We start from the raw sequence: 25,085 nt of genomic DNA, 5'->3' as shown, positions 1-25,085 counted from the left end.
CAGGGCCACACAGCCAAGAAGCGCCCAGCTCTTAGCGCTCTTCTGCCTTAGAACCAACACACCATGTTGGTTGTGAGACAGAAAGTTAAAGGTTTTTAATGAAAGAAAGAAGAGAATTCTTAGCAGGTAGCGGGCAGTGCAGGGCCTGGAGTCTGGAAGACTCGAGTTCAAATCTAGCTGTGTGACCTGGGCAAGTTATTCGACTTCTGTCTGCCAACATTTCCTCCATGATAAAATGGAGAGAGTAAGACCAGCTGCCTCCCAGTGGTTGTGAGCATCAAATGAGGTCACAGTCCTAAAGTGTTTGGCACATCTCAAAGAGCTCCAATAAATGCTACGATTATTGCTAGATTCACAAGTGCCATTTGGGCTCCGTCTTCAAGGTTCAAGGAGGCTGGGGCTCAGGGGAGGGAAGGCAACGAGGGGCCTGTGTGACCTCCCCTCTCTGGGCCCCCCGGGGGCACTCGGCTACATGGTCTCCAGGTGCCCCTCTCCCTGGAAACCGTGGGCCTCTGGGCACGCCGGGCGCATTCCTGGCCCTTGGGATGGATCAGATGCCCCGCAGAAGTCTTCCCTGGAGCGTGCCTAGCCTTCCCTCCCTACTCCACCACTTGCCAGGGACATGCTGGTCAGTGAGCCTGGGCAGAGCAAAGTTCTACAGAGCAGCCCGAGAAGCCCTCCCAGACAAGAGGCACGTGCCCCCTCCCCGTGCCCCACCTGGACCCCCTACCCTGCTCCCACCTCCCCGATATGCCCTCCAGAGGGGGCTGCCCTTTCCAGAGTCAGGAGGTGCTTGAGTTGCTGAAATGGGCCCAAAGGGCTCAGTCTGGCAAGACTGAGGCAAGGATGGGGGTTTTCCTACCTAGAAAGTCTCTCCGGGCAATGCACTTGGCTATCCTTACTGAATGTCTCAGGGAAGGTGGCACATTAGGGCTGAAAAAGCACAGAAAAGGGAAATACGGTCAATCCAACCAAGTAGCTCCTTTGGCGTGCCCACCAATCTTCGAAGCTTAGAGGACTACCAGAGAAGGGCCGGCCCTTCCTTTCTGCCTCCCTGCTCGCAGTGACCAGCGTTCCCACCTCCCTCCCACTGGTCTCCCCTCAGAGCCTTTAAACATCTGCCTCTACCATCTCGGAAAGACTAGAGAAGCGGGTAGGATGGGCCTCTGTTTGTTGCCCACCTTCCTTCCATGGCCCCAAACGAGCCAGTCTCCTTCCTGGGGGCCCCACTGGTTGGTCTCCTGAGCCCGTTCTGTTGAGGCTCTTTGTATGGATTCATAAACATTGTTAGCCAACCTCTGCAGCTGGCTTCCAGGCCCTGGCCCCGGCCACAATGCCCAACTGTGCCTAGATGGTGGCACTCCCTGCTCCCCACTTGTCCAACAAGTGCATGGGATGAGGGTGGTGCCAACGACGACCTTTACCGTCTGTACCACCTATCCCCCACCCCAGGCCACCATATGGAGCCAACTCCTTTGGCAGGTCTCCTCATCAACCACGGCATTCTCAACACAACCGCGGGGTTTGACTACGTGTGTGGAATGGGGCCAAAGTGAGGATGCTTCCAGCCTGCTCTGCCTGGAGAGACCTGAAGGCCACCACCCTCGGCCATCCAGCTGCCCCGGGGGGCTCCTACAAAGCCCAGGAACACAAAAGGGGAGCCAAATGCTTCCTCTCCCTTTCCAAGACTCAGGCAACGCTGGATCCAACCCAGGGAGTCTTGAGCAACTCTTTGGGCCTGATTCAAACCGTGAGAGTCGACAAGACGCTACGGAGAAGTGGAGGAAGACTTACGGCTTTGGTTTTTTGCTCAAGATTTCTTCAGAGACCCCAAAATAGGCAAATTCCAGGGAAAATAATGCTTTTATTGCTGAAGTGTTGGTGAGGATCAGCTGCCGCTTCAGCATACTTTTCAATGGAATGTTGGAGCCGAAGTCCAAGCGGAGTTCCTGAGGATGGCTTGGCTCCTGTTCCCCACTGAAAACAGCAAAAGGCTTCCATGGGCAATCGGAGAGACAATCCCATCTCCTAGGCTCGGAGAGGTGGAGACTGCTCATGATGCCATTTGTTCCTTCGGGCCCCAGTGGAGCTAGCCCAAGGGACCCCGCAACAACTGACCCCTCCTGAACCCCCGCCTGCCCCCAGCCATCATTCAGGGCAGCAAGCGGGCATCCCTCCCATCTTCTCAGCAGGCGCAGTGACTGAAGGCCCCGAAACCCAGATTCCTCAGCAGTGCCAAGCGGTCTAATTGCAGAAATGGTTCTGGTGTGCTTTATGACTTCACGTGGCTAATTGGTATTCTATTGGCTGCCTTCTCAAAGGCTGGGAGAGGGCTAGGAGGGAGGGAGAGAATTGGGAAGGCAAAATTTGAAATGTGATCCGGAAATGCTTGGTGAAACATTTTACACACGCATGCACGCACGCACGCACACACACACACACACACACACACACACACACACACACATGAAATGGATCTGCTTTGCTGCTAAGTCCTAGGGATCACGGAGCCCTTTCCATCCGCCCTGCAGCTGAAATGACCTCCAGGTGGTGTTGCCCCCTAGCAGGAGAGGAGCTACTAGAGAGCAGGAATTCTCTTTTCTGCTCATTTCCCCTGACCTAGGCAAAGTGTCTGCCTACAGGAAAGTGAGGAATAAATGCTGTTTATTGAATTGAAATGCTTTTTTATTCATTCCTTGAGCGAACCTCCTGTGTAGCCACCCACTTCTTGTCCGTCTGGCTTCTGCTCTGACCTCTCTGACCCGGCTGACTGACTTTGTGTTGAACACCCTTGTGTTTACTTGTTATTCCCATCTACCTGTTTCATAGTTTTCTAATCAGCCTCTCTTCTCCAGCCCACTCTCCCCATCACTGGCAAGAGTCTTTCTGAGTGAGCTCTCGCCGTCACCTCTGGCCTTGAAAATCTCCAGAGGCTCCTCACTGCTCCTGGGATAAGATGTGAAGACACTGAAGGTCTCTAATGCCACCAGATTCAAACCTACCTTCCCAGACATTATAAATGACTCCCCTTTCTCCATATTCCAGCTGGACTGCTCAGTGAACTTGACCTTCTGTTTCTTCTCTCTAGGTTTTGCCCAGGCCCTTCTCCCTGTGCCTCTGAGACTTCTTCAGGCCCCCACTCACAGCTCTCCTACACAGATCTGCTCCTGATTCCCACCTGACTCCTTCTCAAACTGCCTTGGGTCTATTCCCATGCACACGTTTGGAAAGGAAAATTGTTTTGGATTGTTTTATGTTCTTGATTGGAAACCAAGTGATCACATCAAGTCCTGTAGGGAGATAACGACCCCGTGACTTTGTAGAAGAACTTAGACCCAGTTAGGAACCTAACCAGTGTGAGGTATCAGTTATAACAACAGAATATTCAGCAGAGTATTAGGAAGGATATGGTTGGGAGTATTAGGATACTAATATTAATAATAATATTAGGATATTAATTAATGGTATTAGGATAGAAAGCAACCATCTGGATTAAGAGATTCTGTTGGAGGAGTAAAAATTTCAGGTGTGGGTAGTCGTCTGAGAAGCTGGCTCCTTTGGAATGGGGATGGACAGCTGGCCTGATGAGGTCCCAGGAGAAGAGCCTTGGCATGGCCAGGTATTGTCTGATCCTGTGGAGATTTTTGCCAGCTCCAGGCTCCCCAGAGGATGATGGTCAATGTGAAGTCAGAATTAACTCGCCTCTTGTTTATTTTTAGCTAATCAAATCAAGAAGTTAAAGTACCCCTACTTAGTACCCCACTAAACACGTAAGTAAGAGAGTTCATAAGTCAAAAACTCTCACCTCCAGAGGGGACTTTCCAGCTCTGGGTAGGACTAAGCAAATTGAAAGACCACAATTGGTTTCTGTGAAGAAGGGGGAGAGACAGGAAATGATGTGAAAAATGGGTATAACATGGGCTGGAGAGCATGACCTTTTACCATTTCATTTCCTTTCCTGGCATTTGGAGAGATTGGCTGAGATTCCTGCCTTGACTTTGGAGGAGACCCTTTCCCTTGATCCTGTGTTGGCTTGCTGGGTGAGTGGCTCAGGCTGTAGTGGAGGCTGCCTCAGGTAGACTTCTGACTGAAGGCTCCATGCAGAGATCGAAACCTGAGGAACCGGACTTCACTTCGACAGGGAAGCTCTTAGGGCTGGTAGGCTTGTTAAGAATCTGTCTCTTTATCTTCATTTCCCTCTTCCACTCTTTCCACCTCTTTGTAAATAAAAGCTGCTAAAAGCCATTTTGACAAACTACAATATTTTAAAATCGGCGCCCATAATATTACTTTAGAACTCTCTGATTGAGTCAAAACCCCAACTTTAATCCTTACACCGAGAGGTTTCCTTTGACCTAGCCCCTCCTAGAGGCAGGGTGCCACTTCTGGCCCAGTAATTAGAGGATTAATCAAAATGTCTCATCTGAAGCTGGTACTACAATGGATGACTTTACATCGGATGTTCCAAAGCCTTGTTACCAAAAGCCACAGCATGTTTCTTAACATACTACATCCCTTCTGCCTGTCAGGGACTTGTGCTAATCAGCTGTTAAAACGTATAAAACATCCCATCTACACGGGGTCTTTGCCACAGGCTATGTCTGGATCTTCAGTTCAGAATGATGGCGCGGAGGTTTCTTTATTTCTGCCACGTTGCACCCTGTGCTGTACCAGGGCAGAACGGTCACTTTCTGAAAACTTCAGGCCCATCTGTTCTACCTGACTGGTCTCCAGGCTCTTGCTGAGGGCAGCCCCGATGTCCCAGTGCCCCGTCCCTTCAGACTCTTGCCCATTTGATACCAGGCTCCCACGTTCTCTGTGACTCAGTCTCCACCACGATTCACCAAGAAAATGCCCGTCCCCTGGCATCCTGGGGTCCCTCGGCTGTGCGCCAAAGCAGGGTTCCTCGTCTGCGTCCTCTCTCATCTTTCTGTTGGAGGTGCGCCCCCAGATCCTCTGCAGGGGCTCCGCTGGAGCACTTGCCCCTCACCCTTCCTTCTGCCCACCATTGCTATATTCATGGCCTTTCCTCCCTTCTTGGTTTGACTCTGCTGAAGTGCAAGCCTCAAGGATTCCAGCCAGGATAGCCGCATCTCACATCCGATGGCATACCCCGGCACAGCAGGTCTCCATCGGGGACCAAGAATGCTGCCACCGCTGGTTGCATGAGCCCCAGGCTTCTGGTCGCTGCTCCCCATTTGGCCTGTCCCCTTCCCCAGAGAACTTCCCGGAGGAGCTTATTCCCTCGTAACTAACTCTAAGAGGCCTCCCTGGTCCCCAACCCCCATCCAATTCCTCCTTCTCCACTCTCAGCGGCTTCCCAAGTCCCGGACTGCTGGACGCGCTAACCTGGGTCACACGTTCCTGTCTGGGCTGCAGAGGCTCACGTTTTCATCTGACAAGTGACCTGGTTGCACCGCCTCCTGCCTAGGGACGTCGGCCCTCTTCATGGCGCCTCCGGGTTGGCTACCTCTCAGGAGAGCGCTGCCACCTACAGAGGCATGTCTCATGTTCCAGCAGAAGGGGAGGACTCTGAGGCAGGGCTGTTTCTTTTGTATTTTTAATATTATTCAACATTTATTTTTACTTTCTTCCTTTTCAAAAAAGCCTGACCTTCTGTCTCAGAATCAGTCCTAAATAGCGATTCCAAGGCAGAAGAATGGGGGTTAAGTGACTTGCCCAGGGTCACACAGCTAGGCAGTGTCCCAGGACCTCCTGACTGCAGGCCACTGTGCTCCCTGCTTGCCTCTGTGTTTCCTTTTGACCTCAGCCTCCATCCCTACTGAAGAAAAGAAAACTAAGCCCCGGTCCCTGTGCTGCCCGCGTCCGGGCATCTGTCGGGCAGGTGGATGGTGTGTCCTCTCACGCTGGGGAGCCCCACGACTTGCCCACAGCACGCTCCCAGAGCACAAGAGCAGCCTTTTAGGAGCGCTGCCAGGCCCCGCCGAGGAGTTCGGCTGGGGCTCAAAGCCAGGACAGCGGAGCAGTTTCATCGAACGTCTTCTGGATTCTACCCTTTCCTTCTTCTGAAATGCTTTCTGTCAATCCAGGTCGGTGAGGGAAGTGCCCGGGAATGCGCCTCCTTTGTTCTCTTCAGGCGCCTCTCCATCGCCCTCTTGGCGGGCCGTTTTCTCACCGTGTCTTCACAATTTCATTCCTGAGCGATCACTGCCTCCTCCGGACTAATCGTTTCCCTGGAGAATGTTGTCTCTGGGATCCTGCCAACCCTTGCTCTGAGCCTCCGAGACAGGCTCTTCCCACCTCCGAGCCCGAAGCCCAGGCCAGAGCCGTCCCGTCCCTCGGAGGGCCCCTCACTTCCACACCACGGCCGACCTTGTTCCTGCGCCTTCGGAAGAAGCCACGTGCTCCCGGTCCTTCCACGGCTGCTGGCCACACGTGGGCAAGGCGTCCCTTCTTCCTGCCCAGGCGCACGCGTGCGGCACCCATCAGTGACACAGTCTCTGGTCTCTCCTGCCATGGACGTCCAGCCAAATACTCTGCCCTTTCCTTTTAGGACTTCCTTCTTTCCTGCATGGTATGTGTCTTCTCCACTCCTCTCCCATCGAAAAGAAAAGGGAAATCCTCATAGTGAAGGAGCATCATCGAATGATACGAGCTGCCACACTGGCCTCCTCGAGGTCTGGTGGCGGGTGGTCTGCTCCCTACTTGAGTTTATTTCAAAATGCAAAGCTGCTTCTTCCTCTGGCCTTGGACTTAGCCTAGTTCTTTGGAGTGAACCAGGAGGGAGCTTAGAGTTAACCTTGACCATCCCAGCCCCTGCCCATTTTACAGAAGAAGAAACTGAGGTTCAGGGACACTAAATTGCAACCTAGAACCCTTCCCACTCCTTTTAAAGAATAAGAAACTGGGGCTCAGGGGACTAAATGACTACCTAGGGGAAGCTAGGTAGCTCAGTGGGTAGAGAGCCAAGTCTGGAGATGAGAGGTCCTGGGTTCAAATGTGGCCTCAGACACTTCCTAGCTAGAAGACCCTGGGCAAGTCATTTATCATTCTTTTGCTTTGGAACTGATACTATTGATTCTAAGACAGAAGGTAAGGGTTTCATTTTTTTAAAAAAGGCTACCTACAGACACTCCCTGCACCCATTTTACTGAAGAAGAAATAGGCTCGGGGAAGTTAAACGACTTGCCCCACTTCGTTCAATTATGAACTTGCAGAGCCAGTTCTTGAGCCCACCATGCCCATGTGGGGTTCTTCTCTGCCCAAATGGCCATCGCCTCAGAGGCTTGGCTTACCTGCCCTCAGCGAGGGGTATTGATAATGTCACATCCAGCCCCTTGGGCTTCCCCGAAATGCCCAGAACAAGAGCTTTCTTCATCCCTTCTATGCGACACGGGAGGACCAGGTCAGTCAGCTCCTCCTAAAAGCAACAAAACAAAGTCGGGCACCTTCTCGTTAACAAGGCCAAGACCCAGGAGCAGCTGGGCGATGTGGGGGGCATTAAAACAGGAGAACTCCAAAAGGGACGCCATTTCCCCGGCCTCCTGGGCCAGTAACTGTCACATGCCCTTGGACAGCCCATTTCTAAGGAGAGGAATTGGAGCGAGTATAAACGACTCCATTTACAGATTTGGAATCTCGAGGTGCCCCTTGCCCTTCTCCCCAGGGAGCCACCCACCCCTGGAGGTAGAGCTCAGGACCTCCATTCAGAGAACTCATCCCTCCCTTTTCCAAGTCCTCGTAGTAATGACTATAACAGGTTTAATAATAAAAACGGACACAGACTGTGACTCGAACCCCAAAAAGAAGAAAATAAACATCGTGTTTTGGTCCAGATTCAGACTCCATCAGTTCTTCCTCTTTTGGGATCATTGCATTGGGGAGAACAAGTTACTCGCAGCTGATCGTTGTACAATATTGCTGTCACCGTGTACCATGTTCTCCCGGTTCTGCTTATTTCATTCTGCATCCGTTCCTGGAGGTCTTTCCAGGTTTTCTGAACTCTTTCTGCTCATCATTTCTTAGAGCACCACAACTTCCTGAGCCATTCCCTGAGGGGCGGACAGGGAGCCCCGCACTTTCCCATCCTTTTCCACCACAAAAGGAGCTGCTTAAATCTTTTTGTATATGTGGGTCCTTTTCCTTTTTGTTTCTCATCTGCTTGGGATACAGGCCGAGTAATGGTATTGCTGGCTCGAAGGGAATGTATGGTTTTATAGCCTTTTGGGCACAGATCGAAATGCTCTCCAGAAAAGTGGAATCCAGTTCAGGACTGCCTCAATGGTCCCATATTCCCTCCAAGTTTTGTCCTAATAGCCGGCCTTATAGGTGGGGGGTGGTGCCTCAGAGTTGTTTTCCTCTGCATTTCTCTGATGAATAGTGATTTAGAGCATTTTTTCACATGACAATAGAGACTTTTAATTGCTTCCTCTGAGAACTACCTGCTCATGGGGGCTGCTAGGTAGCTCAGTGGATTGAGAGTCAGGCCCCTGGGTTCAAATCCAGCCTCAGACACTTCCCAGCTGGGTGACCCTGGGCAAGTCACTTGACCCCCATGGCCCACCCTGACCACTCTTCCACCAAGGAGCCAATACACAGAAGTGAAGGGCTTAAAAAAAAAACAAACTACCTGCTCATACCTTTGTTTATTAATAGGGGAATGACTTTCTTTATGAATTTGAAAAATGATTACTGCGCATTACCCTCCCTCCTATTTCGCTGCCAGCTTCTCCTCCTCTCTCTCCTTTCAGCCTGGCCATCCTCAAAAGTGATGGAGGCGGGCGGTGGGCAGTAATGGCAACAAGCCCCTCGTACGCGGCAATCTCGCATTTTCTCCCCAATTAGCACCAAACAGAAGCTGCAGCATCAGTCAAGCACAAATTGAAGCATTAAGTCATTAGCGTCGCTTCAGTAACATGCTATACTGGCCCATCAGCTTTGCGCCTAATTTGTTTTATTAATCACTCACATTGTTCTAGATTTACTTTAGTTCAGAACTGTTGGGTGTATCTAATTGCCTACAGTGTGGTCCCCCAGAGGCTGCATCCCCCCACCATGTTCTCACTCCAGGAGGGCAGCCAGGCCTCTCCCACACCGACAAAGGATGACAAGGTGGACAATGGGGGCACACGGGCCCTGGGCGCGTGCACAGGTGCCTCACTCCCCACAGCAACACCTCCTCCTGAGCTTGGCCAGGCCCATTTTCCAGGCTTTTCTGGAGAGGTGAAGCCTTCTCTGGAATGGGAGAGGACGAGCCCTACCCTTTGCTGCCTCTCTGTGGGAAGCGCGGTCAGACCTTTTTGCCTTACTAGCTCCAGGAGCCTGCTCAGATTTTTGCTGCCCACTCTGAGGGGCTGTAGTCAGGGGAGGGGAGTGTGGGGCAAGGAGCACCCATGCCTGAAGATTCGCCATTGGGCCTTCTTTTAAAGCACTGGGACAAGTTAGATCTGTCCATCTTGAAGAAGAAGAAGGAGTTGATTTCTTCTTGCAGCCTCCCAGCCATAGTATAGCCTAAAAGGCCAAGGCGTGTGGCCTGTTAATGGTACTATTGGCCATAGTCAGCTCTTTCAATTGGACTTGTCCTGTCGCTAAGAAGGCAAGTGGACAGACATACCTTACATCTCGGCCTTCGTGGCTCTGGCACAGAACTCAGGACTTAGTGGACAATGTAGGTGTGCATGCCTAGGAAGACTAAAGAAAATCCAGAGCCCAACCTTTCACAAGATCCTATCCTGGCTCCAGGCCCACCTTCTCTCCCTAACTCTGCTCATGCCACCCCCACCTCCTATCTTGGGGGCAGCAGCTCTGCCCCCCGTCTCACCTGTCTCCTCTGCTTCCTCTGATCCTCTCCCTCTGCTCTGGCAGAAACCCCCCTTCAGAAGAAGACCCCACCCCCTTCCAGCTTCTCCCTTTCACCTGCCTTATACCCGCCCTCGCCACCTCCTCCCAGGCCATTCCATACCAAGAACAGCTTGTCTGCTGCACCATCACATCCTACCTGCCCCCTGAGGGAAGTAGCGATGAGCAACAGGAGGGTGTGAGTTCATGTGCCTTTTTCCATGACAGATTTGAAACAAATCAAGAAGAAAGTAGGGAGTTATCAGGAAGATCCCACCCATTTCATGGACAGGCTTAAAGCAATCACCCTGCAGTCTGATCTGGGGGTGACACTGACACCCTCCCCTCTCACGGTTGCATGGTGGATGGAAAGCAGAGAATTTGGGATCTGGCCCAGCAGAAGGGAAGTGAGTTAGCAACCACTGACCCAGATCTCCCCCTCAACCCCAAGGCTATGGCAACAGTCAGGATGATAAAGAGACATGTTCGATTGAGGGAATGTCAAAAAGAGTAAGAAACAGGTGAATTATGAGAAAGCAAAAGAGGTCACCCAAAAGACTGAGGAAAACCTGCCATGTTTCACAGCAGGCTAGTAGAAGCTATGAAGAAATTCACCCTCTTGGATCCTGACTCTCAGGAGGGAGACACTCTTTAAGATGCATTTCATTCATCCATCAACTCCTGACAGTGGAAATAAGCTGCAGAAATTGGAATTTGGGCCCCAAACACCCACCTCCACAGTACTTGATGCTGCCTTTATGGAATTAGGGACCTGGAAGAGGCTGAGGAAAAGGACTGAAAGGTTCGTGCTTATTGCAAGAAACCTGTACTGTCTATTGCAGCTGCCACGTCCTACCAAGACCCTCTTAGTAAGAAACCAGCCACAGACAAAACAGGGTTGCCCCAGAGTTCAGAATCAGCACCAAGCTCCTGGAATCAAGGGTCAGCAACCTGCTTCTGTTGTGGGAAAGAGTGACATTAGTCTTAAAGATGCCCTGAAATGTGACAAATGGGGTTTGCCAATTCCAATGAGAGTAAGGTTCAAAAGTACTCTCTTCCCCACCTCTCCCATCTTCCAGACACCATTGCTCCATGATATTTTGATTGTTTCTTTTTGGCTCCTTGTAATATTTTCTCCTTGAATTGGGAGTTCTAGAATTTGGCTGTAATATTCCTGGGAGTTTTCCTTTGGGGAATATCAGGAGGTGATGTTTTCTTTCAATTTCCTTTTTACCCTTTGGTTCTAGAATATCAGGACAATTTTCCTTGATGATTTCTTGAAAGATGATGTCTAAGCTCTTTTATTTGATCATGGCTTTCAGGTAGTCCAATACTTCTTAGATTATCTCTCCTGTATCTATTTTTCAGTTCAGCTATTTTTCCAATGATATATTTAATTTTTTCTTTTATTTTTCTTTTGACTTTATTTTTTATTCTTTATTAATACCTCATGGAGTTATTAGCTTCCACTTGGCCAATCCTAATTAAAAATTTTCTAAAAATCTAATTAATTTAGAATATTTTTCCATGGTTACATGATTCATGTTCTTTCCCTCACCTCCTCCTTCCCCCCCCCTCCTGTAGCCAATGAGCAATTCCACTGGGTTTTACATGCGTCATTGATCAAGATCTATTTCCATATTATTAATATTTACAATAGAGTGATCATTTGCAGTCTATATCCCTAATCATATCCCCATTGAACCATGTCATCAAGCAGTTGTTTTTCTTCTGTATTTCTGCTCCCACAGTTCTTTCTCTGGATGTGGATAACATTCTCATATGTTCCTCAGAATTGTTGGGGGTTACTGCCTTGTTGCTAATAGCAAAGTCAGTTACATTTGATTGTGCTACAATGTATCAGTCTCTGTTCTCCTAGTTCTGCTCCTTTCACTCTGCATCAATTTCTGGAGGTTTTTCCCATTCACATGGAATTCCTCCAGTTTATCATTCCTTTCAGCATAATAGTATTCCACCACCATCAGATACCACAATTTGTTCAGCTATTCCCCAGTCGAAGGACATCCCTCATTTTCCTTTTTTTTTTTTTTTTGCTACCACAAAGAGTGCAGCTATGAATATTTTTGTACAAGTCTTTTTCCTTATTATCTCTTTGGGGTACAAATCCGACCCTAATTTTAAGACATTATTTTCTTCAGTGAGCTTTTACATCTCCTTTTCTATTTAGCCAATTTTACTTTTTTTAAAAGTTCTTTTCCTCTGTGAATTTTTGAACATCTTTTCCCATGTGGCTAGTTCTGATTTTTAAGAAGATCTCTTCAGTGGATTTCTGTGGCTTTTTTAAATCATCTGGTCTATTTCTTAAGGTATTACTTTCTTCAACTTTTATTTTTGTCTCTCTACCAAGCTGTTGACTCTTTTCCCATGATTTTTCTGTATCACTCATTTCTTTTCCAAATATTTCTTGTACTTGTCTTATTTAATTTTAAAAATCCTTTTTGAGCTTTTTGAGAGCAATTCATATTTTTCTTGGAGGCTTTGGATATAATGGTATTGACTTTATTGTCTCCTTCTGAGTTTATGTTTTGGTCTTCCCTGCCACCAAAATAACTATGTTGAGCTCCTTTTTTTATTTGCTCATTTTCCAGACTTGTCTTTTAACTTAAAAAACAAAAAACAACAACTGTTAAAGTTAGGCTCCTTTGCAATGGTGAAGGGAGCACTGCCCCAAGCTTCAGGTTCTTTGTAAAGCTATTTTCAGAGCTAGCTCTATGGATCTATAAGTTTTCAGTTCTTTGCGGTATGACGTAAGGAGGTGTATTTAATGCTGTCCTGGCTTGTGATCTGGTCTGTGAGTATTCACCAGCACATCTTGTCCCCTTGGAACTAATTTTTACACTACAATCTTTGGCCTCTTTTTGAGATGCAAGGGCATCCAGCCAGATTGGCTGGGGCATGGATACCACATAGCCAATAGAAAAAGATTATGCAGATGAGAAGTCCAGAAGCAAGGCCTGTAGAAGGAGTCTGGGGCAAGCTCAGGCCAGGGACCTGCCTAAAGGACAAATGGATGGAGCTACCATGGCAGCATCTCCTCCCAGAGGAGGGGTGTCCTGACCGCTACTATGTGCAAACTGCCCAAAGGCAGAGTGCTCTCCCTTGAGATACCATCAAGTCTTCTGCCCACACAATGTGAGGCTCAGTCAGTTAGCAATGGAGACATGAGAGCAGAAACCCACCCTGAGAAAAGGAGGGGAAGAGCAGACTGTAGAAGGCTGAGCTAGGCCAAGCCAGCAGGCATTCATTGGGGTTGAATTCTGAGGTCCTAAAGTGGGACCCCTGAGCCACCTCCAGCTCTTGCCCGAGACAGGAGGGAAAGATATTCTGAAGCACTTTAAAGTGGAGGCTGAGGCCAAAGTGCGTGCTAGGGCTGGCGGGGGGACTAGGTAGGCCTGTCTGAGGTGAGAAATGGGGCCTTTTCCTTGCTCTCTGAGGCCCAGCCAGGTCATAGCCCCTCTCCAACTCCAGGGACACTTGTCTTCATGAGATGATGGTTCTGTGGCTCTACTTACCAGAGTGAAAGCTGTAAATTGCAAGGTTATAGGTTTCTCCTCATTGGGGCCCAAGCTGCCACTTTTAGGGATGGTCTCCACCAGGCAGAGGGCAGAAAGAGCTCCCAAAAGCTGTCAAATACAAGGAAATTCCCTTCTAAGTCATTTAAACATTTTCAAATTCATCTCCAAGATGGGCAGAAAATAAAATTCTGGCCTTCCAAATACGCAGAACATTCTTTGCTTGGGACCAAGCAGTTATGCCCAGGCAGTGTGGTGGGTCTGGTATGCAGCCCACCAGCCTGACCTCATCTCCCTCCGTGAGACCCTCTTCTCTTGGGAATGAAGAGGGGGACCAAAAAGGAGCTGCCGAGGCTAACCGAGGGCTTGTGGGCACAGCACCACCGCCATGCCTGGCTCTCTGACAGCATGGCCCCAGTAGAAGTGGGGATCTGGGAAGAAGTGAGCTGAGGGAGCTCGACCTGGGCTCTGCCTCAGGTCCCCACCAGATTGGCTCTATCAGAGGGCCCCAGGCTGAGAGCCAGAAAGACCGGACTCAGCTTGAGGTTGTGTGGCCCTGGGAAAGTCACATCGCCTCTGTTTGCCTCCTGGGGCTGCTATCTGCCATCCGGTTGTGAGGATTCAATGAGATACTATGTGTAAAGTCCTGGCTACGAGGGGCCAACGAGTGGACAGGTCTTGGCACCACACTGGATACGGGCAATGAGGAGTTCAAGGTAACTCCTGGGGTGGGAACCTGGGAGAACAGGTGCCCCTGACGGAAATGGGGGAGGGTTGCAAGAAAAGATCACGAGCTCCATTTTGGACCTGTTGGATCGAAATGATCTACTGGACACCTCCTTCAAGATGTCTGAAGAGTCACGGACACCCCAAGTGAACCTCAGTTTTCCTAGCTCTAAGATGGGGACCCAAGGGTGGTGTGGCAGAGCAGAAGGAGCACTAGTTCGGGTCACTGGGGACCCGATCTGACCCTTACTCTCCATTTTGGGCAGATCACTTCCCCTCCCACAGCCACAAGTCCTCTTGTCCCAGAACAGGCCATCCAGGGTGCTCCCCTGGACCCCAGAGGGAGGATGAGTCTCTCACCTTCCCCCACAGAAACTTGGTGGGCAGGAGTGTCCCATTAAAGAGTGTGATGGTTGCCTTGGTGGACACACCAAAGTATATGTCGCTGAGCATGAGCTGGCTGGACAGCAGGTAGACATAAGGCTTCTGCACTTCAACGTAGACTGGCAGGTAGCTGGAGGCAAATGGAAAGGAGGAGGAAGTATTCTGGGGCTGATCCATTCCTTAAAGGCAGCCCACGTCAAGCCGGCAGGGCCCCTAAAATCCCTTCTCCCTTCTCTCCTGTCACTGAGCACATCCTAGGAACAGCTGCTTGTTACTCAGAAAATATCCCCCCCAGACTCTTGCTGAGTGGACGGCTTTCCCAGGACAGTGAAAGCAGCCTTCTGGGCCCTGGCCTTCACCCTGACACTTTCTCTGAACCCAGGGGCCTCCCCCTCCCAGGAGCTTCTCTCCAGCCCCACCTGGTCCTAGATTGGCACCTCTAAGGAGAATCCCTAAAGAGCTGAGGGGCAGGGACCCTGCCTCTCTGTCCCTCTTGAACGGAGCCTAGCACAGCTCTGGGCACCCAAGGAGCCCTCACTAGCAGTGGGCTGAGCCAGAGCAGCTCCTAGAGTTTGGCTCTTGAAGTCAGGATTTCTTGCTAGGAACACTATGCATACCCAAGGACTTGGGATGGGCCACTCCCCCGAAGGGGACATGATCCGCCCAAGGGATTTCTCCATACGGTGGTGGTCAGTGGGAGTCAAGGTGCCTAAGCAGAAGGAGAGGAAGATGTACAGAGGGCAGCGAGGGGTGCGGCTTCGACTTGGGGGGCTCTGAGAGTCACTGACCTCGAGATGGTCTGTGAACCCTCAGGAGCTGCTGGGAAGATGTGGAGGGGAAGCGAAGGAGGGCAGCGGGAGGGTGAGTAAGGAAGAGAGGAAAAGAAAGAGACAGAGAGAGACAGAAAGACACACACACACACACACAGACACAGAAACAGAGACAGAGCAAAGCAAAGAGGAGAGCCTCAGGATAGAGGCCTAGGTATACCCAGACTCGGGGAGCCGGAGAATCCCAGCTGAGCAGGGTCCTGAAAACTCAGGGGACAAAGGTTCCGGTGGTACAGGATGATCAGCAGAGTCCAAGGTTACAGAGGGACCAAGGAAGACAAGGAAGGAGAAAAAACCATTCCTTGGGCTTGGAAATGAAGAGATCATGGAAATGAACCAGAAGAAGAGAATGCACGAAGCGGACCCCAGCTACTGGGGTAAGGAATCGCTACCGGACAAAACCTTTTGGGAGAACCAATCTGGCAGAGGAACTCCAAATGGGTCCATGTCTCAGATACAAAAGGCACATCTTAACCAATCTAGAGGAGCAACAAAGAAATTCCCTTTTGGAGTAGTGGATAATTCCTGACTAAAGAGGACAGAGAAGATCTCAGAATCCTAAAGAACAAGACCAATGCAGCTAACATGAGAAAAGACAGTTAACTAGGGGAAAATACTTGAAACAAGTTTCTTTGGGTAAGAGGGAAAATTATGAGACTGACCATAAATTAATAATTTTATTAAATCAAAAGTAGGACGAGAAAAAGATGGAAAAACAGGAGAGAGAGGTGGAGGGGTTTACTTTCCTTGCTGCTCTGTTTAGCTTGCTATTCTGTGGCTGCCACTGGGACCCCCTCTCCTCGCTCACAGGGAAGTCCAGCCAGCCACAAACACGGAAGAGAAGAGAGCAAAATTCCCTCTTGCCTCAGTTGATCAAACTTTTTCTCTACTCACTAACTTGCACATCACATCTCGGGAGCTAACTGTGGCTTTCTATTTTGCCTGGGCCACCCAGGGGGGGGGCATTTCAGGGGGCAGTGCAGGGGACATCCGCCCTGCCCTGTCTTGTGATCTCTTGGCTCTCTGGTTGCCTTTTTCTGGCTGCCATTCTATCCTCGTGACTCAATCCATTCAATGATTTCTTTCACATAATCCTCCCCTCCAGTAAGTTGAGGCTCATGCCAGGGATGCAAATAGTTGACAGGAGTTGTTGTTACCTGTGTGACCCCATAAAGGGGGGAGGGTAAGTTTCTTGTGCACAATCTAACCTAATCTAAGATGTTCTGTTACACAATGTTACCTTTAGTTAGTATGTTTTGGTTATCTGATTGAAATTTGACTTTTTTCTTCCCTTTTTTAAAACCTGAGTATATGGAATCAATATTAATGGTTTTTTATTTTGAAGGATAAGTTTACAATATCTATTAACCCTAATACCAATGCATACCCCAAAGCTTTAGACTATGGAAACCTGCCATTGACTGTTAAGTATTATGGGACTTTAACTCATATTTGTGTCTGGTTTCAGAAGAAGAGATTATTAATGAGCCACTGCACTGTGCAAAGAAGAACAAGGTCAAGGAGTCCAGCAATCCCTGTGGGGTTGATAAGGATCTGTGCCAAGACAGGCGACTTGTTTTGGGGTTTGAGGAAGTGGCTGTTTGGCAAAACCAGATGTTGGACTTCCCCATGCCTGGTTTCTACAAGTACCTTGTTGGGCTTTCATTTTGGCTCCCCTCTCCCTGTGATTGAAGGAAAAATCAGACCAGGGAATCATACTTCCCTTTTACCTCAGACTTTTTGTCCCCTTTTCTCTTTTGTAGTATGGCAATTTTCTGTAGTCTTGGCTGTTGATGGGTAAGTGCAATATTTCTGCAATTGTCCTATATGCTTGTAGGATATAAGCTACCTCAATTGAGCCTTGCTGGTGATTCAAGGACCTGTTATGATTTTATTTTTTTCTCATAATTTTATACACATGGGATTTATATTTTTTCTAGAATTTTTTCTCTTCTGGTTTTTTTTTTTTGAGAATTGATTCATATACCTCACAGCTCAGCTATGCATCCCAGGGTGATTTTAGTGTTGGTCAACACCCTCCTAAGGGGGGATTGTATAATTATCCTAAAATCCAATGTTTAATAGCTTTTAAGGTAATTTTAGGAAAAGAAAGTCACCAATGCCCTGAACCAAGAAGTGGATCTTCTGGAGAAGATGCCATAAGGATGCCTACAGAAATCTCACACTACATCAAGAAATCCAGAGTAAACTTTGGGATATAATGAATTGAAGGGGTTGAACATCATTTATTCTGATTGTAAACTCTTATGCCAAAGGGGAGTGCTCCCTAATTGGCTTTTTGTTAATTATGTCAATCAATTATTTTTTTTCCCTCTTTCTTCCCTTCTTATTTCCCAAATTGTTGTAATTCTTGTAATTTTCTGTGTAAGGTACAATATTTTATATCCCTTGTGAGAGAATCTTAAATGTATGGGTTCCATTTGTAGAATGATTCATTGGAGAGATCTGACATGTTAATCTCCTAAAAACCTGAGTGAGATATAAAATTCTGGTCTCCCAAAGAATCAGAGGGAGGATCGTGCAAAGGAAATTTACTCTCCCCCCTTTCTGGGGTTGCACAGGTGACATCATTTCCTGTCAACTATCTGCATACCTGGTTTGAGCCTGAACTTGACCAGGAGGCAGGATTATGAGAAGGAAATCATTCAATGGATTGGGTCACGAGGATAGAATGGCAGCCAGAAAAAGGCAGCCAGAGAGCCAAGAAATCCTGAGACTGGGGGCAGGGTGGATGTCGCCTGGGCGCCCCAGGCAAAATAGAAAGCCACAGTTGACTTCCGAAGTGTGATGTATGAGAGTTAGTGGGTGGAGAAAAAGTTGGATAAACTGAGGCAAGAGGGGATTTTGCTCTCTTCTCTTTCATGTTTGTTGTTGGCTGGATTTCCCCCATGAGCCTGGGTAGGTGACCCTAATGGTGGCCACAGAATAGCAAGCTAAATGAAGCAGCAAGGAAAGGAACCTATATATCTCTCTTCTATTTTTCCATCTTTTTCTCCTACTACTTTTGACTTAATAAAGTTATTAACTTGTGGCCAGGCTCATAATTTTCCCTCTTATATTTGATAAAGGTCTCATTTCTAAGAGATATAAATGGTTCACATTGATAGAAACGAAAAAGATTCCCTAACTGACAAATGGTCTAAGGATATGAACAGGAAGTTTTCAAAGGAAGAAATCCAAGCTGTCAACAGTTGTGAAAATATACTCCAAATCACTAATAATTAGAGAAATGTAAATTAAAATAACTCTGAGGTTACACTTCTTACCCATAAGACTAAAAACTATGACAAATGAGGAAAATAACAAATGTTAGAGGGGCCACAGGGAAAGAGACACAGAAAACACTGTTGGTGGAACATTCAATTGTTTCAGCCATTCTGGGAAGTCATTTGGAACCAGGCCACGAAGTCACTTAACTAGCAATACTACCATTTTGCCAATCTGCTCCAAGAAATCAAAGAAAGGGGGAAACGATCCAGATGTACAAGAAACATGCTGCTCTTTTTGTAGTGGCAAAGACCTAGAGAGGTAAGAAGGTGCCTGGCAACTGGGAAAAGGCTGAACAAATTGTGGTATATGAATGTAATGAGATGTAAGAAGTGAGGACAAATCTAAGACCACCTCCATCAACTGAGGCAGAATGAAGTGAGCAGAACCAGGAGAATAATTTAGACACTAACTACAATATTGTAAAGAAACTCAACCTGGAAGACTTAAGAACACTGAATAAATCAGTAACCAGTAATGATTCCAAAGGACCTGTGGAAGTATGCTGCCCTCTCCAGAGAAGTGACAACTTCCACATTAGAGGGAGACAGGGGGAGCTGGGTGGCTCAGTGGATATAGAGCCAGATCTGGAGATGGGAGGTCCCAGGTTCAAATCTGGCTTCAGATACTCCCTAGCTGACCCCTATTGCCTGGCCCTCATTGTTCTTCTGCCTTGGAACCAATCTTTGGTATTAATTCTAAGACAGGGGCTTAAAAAAATAGAGGGAAATATACATTTTTAGATATGGCTAATGAAGGAGTTTGTTTTTCTTAACTGCATATATTTGTTACAAAAGGCTTTTTTTTTCGGATGGGAAGCAGGAGTTAAAAGGGAGAGAGTAGGCTAGGGATTGGTTGACTACCCCAAAGAAAAGGCAAAGAAGAGAAGGAGGGATCATGGAAGCATTTTTAAGTGCACAGAAGAGAAGAGAGAGAGGCCAGAAGGAAACACAGACCACTAGGACAGCTTGGAAAGTGACCTATTGAACCATGGGCTATAGAGACACATTACTGCCAGTTCTCTTTTCTTCTTTTTTCGGAAGACAAACTTGACAAATGTAGAAAGCCATCTCCCTGGAGCAGTGGGGATGGGAGCCAGATGGGAGGGAGAGAGAGATGAGCAAGGGGAGGCAGCCACTGTAGACTAAGAGTGTCTAGAATTGGGGAGAACTCTCAAGATCTATTTATCATCTCTGATAATCTGATACGGATGGCTTAGTTGATAAGAAGGAAGGACACTGAACATCTTTTAGCTCATGCTTCCAGCTCTGTCTCCAGGAGCATGGAGTTTATTATATATATTTCAAAACTCATTTCACACAAAAGAAACCCCCTGAAACTTCGCAGATGCGCAGAAGTTACAAAATTATGTCATATCAAAACAAAAAATCTCATTTGACTTCAGAATAGAACAAGGCCAAGGCTGAATTTTGGCTGGCCCATTATCGAAAGCTAAGTCTGGAAATACTTTGTCAGGGACGAATAGCCCCCACTGGATGAGGCTTTGTCTAAATTTTGTCCATTATTGACCTTGATGTGTCTAAAAACAGATTCAGCATCCAGGCAGCCTTTTGCTTAATTTTTGTTTTTGTCTTGGAGAGAAATTGTTAACTTCTTAACTGCTGGTTTGCTAGGAACTTAAAGCTTTTCAATAAGGAAAGGTGTGGATCAGAAAAGGAGTCAAAAGAGGAGTCTCAGATTTTTATCTAATTGAGACTCTTTCTCTTATTGGCTTCTCACATATTTCCCCCTTTTCTTTAAATTAAAATGATTTATTACACAGGAAAACTTTTAATAATGAAAGGAATCATTGATTAGTTATAATCATCAGCTATAGCTGGATCTGATAGGATTTACAGATTAAATTGTTTATTTATGGCTCTTTACAGAGAACTACAGAGCAGTAACTTGGGGATGGTTGATCCAGTGAAGTGTTTTTAAAAGATGAAAGTTGGGCATAATTAATGGTAGCAGGGTCAGAGCTGGTGGACAGGAAGCTGAGAATTAGGGAGGGAGATGACCAAAGAGATAAGCTTTGAGAGGAGATGAGTTCCAGGGCTTAAGGAGAAGAGTTAGCACAGGGAAGAAGATGGACCACTTTATTTTCTGAGATTGGGACCAAATCTGAGGGAGTTTGGGGGTGGGATCTGAAGTATGGATTGGGGAGGAGAAGCCCAGGCTTACATGGCCTGCCTTGGCACAGTTCAGTTCCAGGTGAAGTCCTCTGCAGAGAGGAAAGGAGAGGGCCAGTCTGAAATGGTCACAGGGTGGGAAGGTGTGGGGGGAGGGACGGTGAGTCTAAGCAGGGATGGCAATAAGCAAAGACACATTTCATTTCCTTCTCCCCCTCCAACACAGTATTCCACTCACTATTCTCAGAAACAAAAGCCTAGCTCTTGAATTCAGGTGTGGTGCCCATGCTCAGAGGCTGTCCAAAAGAATTAATGGCAGCCTGGCATCTTTGAAAGGGAGTCTGTTCCCAGAAAAGAATAATGACTTAATAAAAAGACTTGTAGGAGGTGCTGGGGCAGCATCAGAAGGACAGATGGACAGACAGATGTTTTGTAGAGATTGGTTCATGTATTGTCTTGTCCATTAGATTGGGAGCTCTCGATTAGAGACTATCTTTTGCCTCCTATTGTATCCCAGCACTTGGCATAGTGCCTGGCACATAGTCGGAGCTTAATAAACTTATACTGATTGATTGAGTTACAGCCCGGACTCCTGGGCCAGCAGCTTGAGGTTCTACCTTGGATCTCCATTTTCCACTTGCAGCTCTAAGACTGTCTGGAGGCTTTGGCAGCATTTGGCTTCAAAGATAATTGTTACTTTGGCTGTCCCCAGAGGAAGCATATGGCCCTGGGATGGTTCAAAGATGAAGAGAGAAACCTGGGGAGAAACAAGAGAGAAAGAGATCATCTCTGAAGGCTCACAGAGCTATGAGCTTGGTATGGGGACATCAAATCCAAGTAGAGATGAGCACAACCAGCACACTGACTTTGGAAATCACAAATTAACATTATCTACGTCCTACTGTCTTTTCATTTATTTGGTTCAGTACTTCCCAGTTGCATTCGAATTTGGTTTGGGAGATGAAGTGGCCACTGGCTTCAGTTGGACAAGTCTGCTCTAAAGGATCTGAGGAGGAAGGGATGGAGCAGGACCAGAGTGGGAGGAGGGGCTGGAAGGAGAGAAAGGAAAGGGGCAGAAGGAGGAGGCAGAGGTGATAATGGCAGTAGCATGGAGAAGCAACAGGGTGCAAGCTGAAGGAGAAGAGGGAAGCCTTGAGCTGAAGGGCAAAGACTCCTCAAAGAGAAAGAAGTGACATTTTTCTCTTCTTGCTTCTCAGAGGAAGGTGGCCTAGAGCATTAAGGTTCTCAAGTTTATAGCAAATAATGATGGGATGCAGGCATGGGCTCCCTGAAGTAGGGGGGTGAGGGTCCCTCTGCCCTCTGCCCTTCTTTAGACTTCCTCTGGAGTGAGATAGTTAGTCCTGGGCACCACAGTTTCAGGAAAACACAGATAAGCTGGAGAATGCCCCAACGTGGCCACCAGGCTAGGGAAGTACCTGGGGTCCACAGCATATAAGGATTAGTTGAAAGGGGGGGCATGTGAATATTTACACAAATATAAATTGCTTAGATTAACAGAAGAGGAAATACAAAATTTTAATAATCTCATTTTAGAAAAAAGAAATCAAACAAGTTATAAACAAACTCCTTAGGAAAAAAAATCCCCAGATGGATTTGGCTAGAAGTGAGATGGATTCACAAGGGAATTCTACCAAACATTTAAAGATCATTTAATTCCAGTAGCACGTAAACTATTTGGAAAAATAGCTGAAGGAGTCCTACCAAGTTCCTTTCATGACACATATGTGTGCTGAAACCTAAATCAGGATGAGCAAAAACAGAGAAAGAAAACTATAGGCCCATTTCCCTAATGAATATTGATACAGAATTTTAAATAAAATACAAGCAAGGAGGTTGCAACAATATATCACAAAGATCATATACTATGTCCAGGTGGGATTTATACTAGGACTGCAGGGCTGGTTCCATATTAGGAAAACTGTAGCATAATTTTCACATCAGTGACAAAACCAACAGAAACCATATAATTATCTCAATAAATGTAGAAAAAGCTTTTGACAAAATACAACACTTATTCTTAATAAAAACACTGGAAAGCATAGTAATAGTAGCATCTATCTAAAACCATCAACCAGAGTTCTCTGTAAGGAGGATAAGCTAGAAGCCTTCTCAATAAGATTGGGGGGGGGGGAGCAGGGATGCCCGCTCTTACTACTATGATTCAGTATTGCACTAGCTATAGCAATAAGAAAAAAAGAATTAAAGGAATGCAAATTGGCAATAAGGAAATTAAACTATCACTCTCCACAGATGATATGATGGTATACTTAGAGAATCAACTAAGAATCTAGTTGAAATAATGAATAACTTCAGCAAAGTTGCAGGCTCTAAAATAAATGCACATAACATGAACATTTCTATATATTACTAACAAAGTCCAGCAGGAATAGATAGAGAAATTTTATTTAAAATAATTGTAAACAGGGGGCAGCTGGGTAGCTCAGTGGATTGAGAGTCAGGCCTAGAGACGGGAGGTCCTAGGTTCAAATCCGGCCTTAGACACTTCCCAGCTGTGTGACCCTGGGCAAGTCACTTGACCCCCATTGCCTACCCTTGCCAATATTCCACCTATAAGTCAATATACAGAAGTTAAGGGTTTAAAATTAAAAAAAAAAAAGAATATATATATATATAAAATAATTGTAAACAATACAAAATACCTGGAAGTTTACCTGACAAGACAAATTGAAGAAATATATAAAACACTATTACAAAACACTTTTACACAGATAAAGTCAGACCTAAACAATTTTAGAAATAGTAATTGCTCATAAGTAGGCTGAGCCAATATAAAAAATATAATTCTACATAAATTAATTAATTTATTCAATGCCACATCAATCAAACTATAAAAAATTATTTTATAAAACAAGGGTAAAATAACATAAACCCAAAGATCCAAGCTTTGGGACAAAAACTTGCTATATGATAAATATTGCTGGGAAAAATGGAAAGCAGTTTGGCAGAATCTAGACACTGATCAACATTTCATAATATATATCAAGATAAGATCAAAATGGGTATGTTATTTAGACATAAAGGGCGACACCATAAGCAAATTAGGGAAATGTGGAATATCTTACCTGTCAGATCTATGGATAAGGAAAACAAGAAATAACAAAACAAGAAATAGAGTATTATGGGATGTAAAATGGAAAATTTTGATTAAATCAAATTGAAGAGTTTTTGCCCAAACAAAACCAATGCAGCCAACATTAAAAAAGAATGAAATAGGCGCAGCTAGATGGCTCACTGGATAGAGAGCCAGGCCTGGTGATGGGAAATCTTTGGTTCAGATCTAGCCTCAGACACTTAATACTTCCTGGTTGTGTGACCCTGGGTAAGTTTCACTTAATCCCAGTTGCCTACATCTTACCACTCTTCTGTCTTGGAACTTTCTAAGACAGAAGGTAAAGGTTTTTTTTTTTTTTTAAAAAGGAAAGTAAAAATGGAAAAAAAAATTACATTAAGTTTCTCTGATAGAAAAAGAACGGTGGGAACAGAAACACAGAAGAAAAACATATGATTGATCACATAGTTCAATGGGGATATGATAAGGGTTTTGATGTTAAAAGATTATTCTATTGCAAATATGAATAACATGGAAATAGATTTTGAACAATGATACATGGATAACCCAGTGGAATTGCTTGTCAGCTCTGGGGGGGGGGGGGAGGGAAGAGGGGTGGGAAAAATCATGAATCATGTAACCATGGAAAAATATTCTAAATTTAAAAGAAAAGTCTCTCTGACAAAGGTCTCATTTCACAAATATATAGAAAACTGAGGCAAATCTATAAGAATATGAGTTATTTCCAATTGATAATCAAAAGATATGAGCAGGCAGTTTTCAGAAGAAATAAGAGCTACCTGTTGTCATATTAAAAAATGTTCTAAACCACTATTTATTAGATGAAAGCAAAACTAAAAACTTCACACCCATAAGATGAGTTATTATGCCAAAAAGGAAAATGACCAATATTGGAGGGGATGTAGAAAAGTTGGTTCATTTATACACTGTTGGTAGAACTGTAAACTAGTCCAACCATTCTGCAGAGCAATTTGGAATAAGGCCCAAAGAGCTATAAAATTGTGCATACACTCTGACTCAGCAATAGCATTACCAGATCTGTATCCCAAAGAGCTTTTTTTAAGGGAAAGGATCTCTATGTACAAAAATTTTATTGCAGCTCTTTTTGTGGTAGCAAAAAATTGGAAATTGAGGGGATGGCCATCAATTGGGAAATGGCTGAAAAAGTTGTGGTATATGATTGTGATAGAATGCTCCTATGCTGTAAGAAATAATGAGCAAAATGTTTTCAGAAAAACCTGGAAAAACTTGTGTGAACTGATGCCAAGTGAAATGAGAAGAA

The 25,085-nt window shown here is 46.2% G+C and overlaps 1 protein-coding gene across 1 annotated transcript in view; it reads right to left on the bottom strand.

Moving 5' to 3' along the window:
- The window catches only part of DLEC1 (DLEC1 cilia and flagella associated protein), a 99,240-nt gene that overhangs the window by 28,798 nt on the left and 45,357 nt on the right, over nucleotides 1-25,085 (bottom strand). The window contains exons 20-26 of the mRNA XM_044675336.1: nucleotides 21,309-21,448; nucleotides 14,418-14,571; nucleotides 13,332-13,442; nucleotides 7,257-7,381; nucleotides 7,085-7,093; nucleotides 1,795-1,977; nucleotides 863-933 (exon numbers count right to left, since the gene is read on the bottom strand). Of these exons, the coding sequence (XP_044531271.1) occupies nucleotides 863-933; nucleotides 1,795-1,977; nucleotides 7,085-7,093; nucleotides 7,257-7,381; nucleotides 13,332-13,442; nucleotides 14,418-14,571; nucleotides 21,309-21,448 (793 nt within the window). The remainder of the gene's footprint in view (nucleotides 1-862; nucleotides 934-1,794; nucleotides 1,978-7,084; nucleotides 7,094-7,256; nucleotides 7,382-13,331; nucleotides 13,443-14,417; nucleotides 14,572-21,308; nucleotides 21,449-25,085) is intronic.

Source organism: Gracilinanus agilis, chromosome 1, assembly GCF_016433145.1.
Source record: "Gracilinanus agilis isolate LMUSP501 chromosome 1, AgileGrace, whole genome shotgun sequence".
In the NCBI taxonomy this organism is placed as follows: domain Eukaryota; kingdom Metazoa; phylum Chordata; class Mammalia; order Didelphimorphia; family Didelphidae; genus Gracilinanus; species Gracilinanus agilis.
This window is presented reverse-complemented; position numbering and strand designations above follow the sequence as displayed.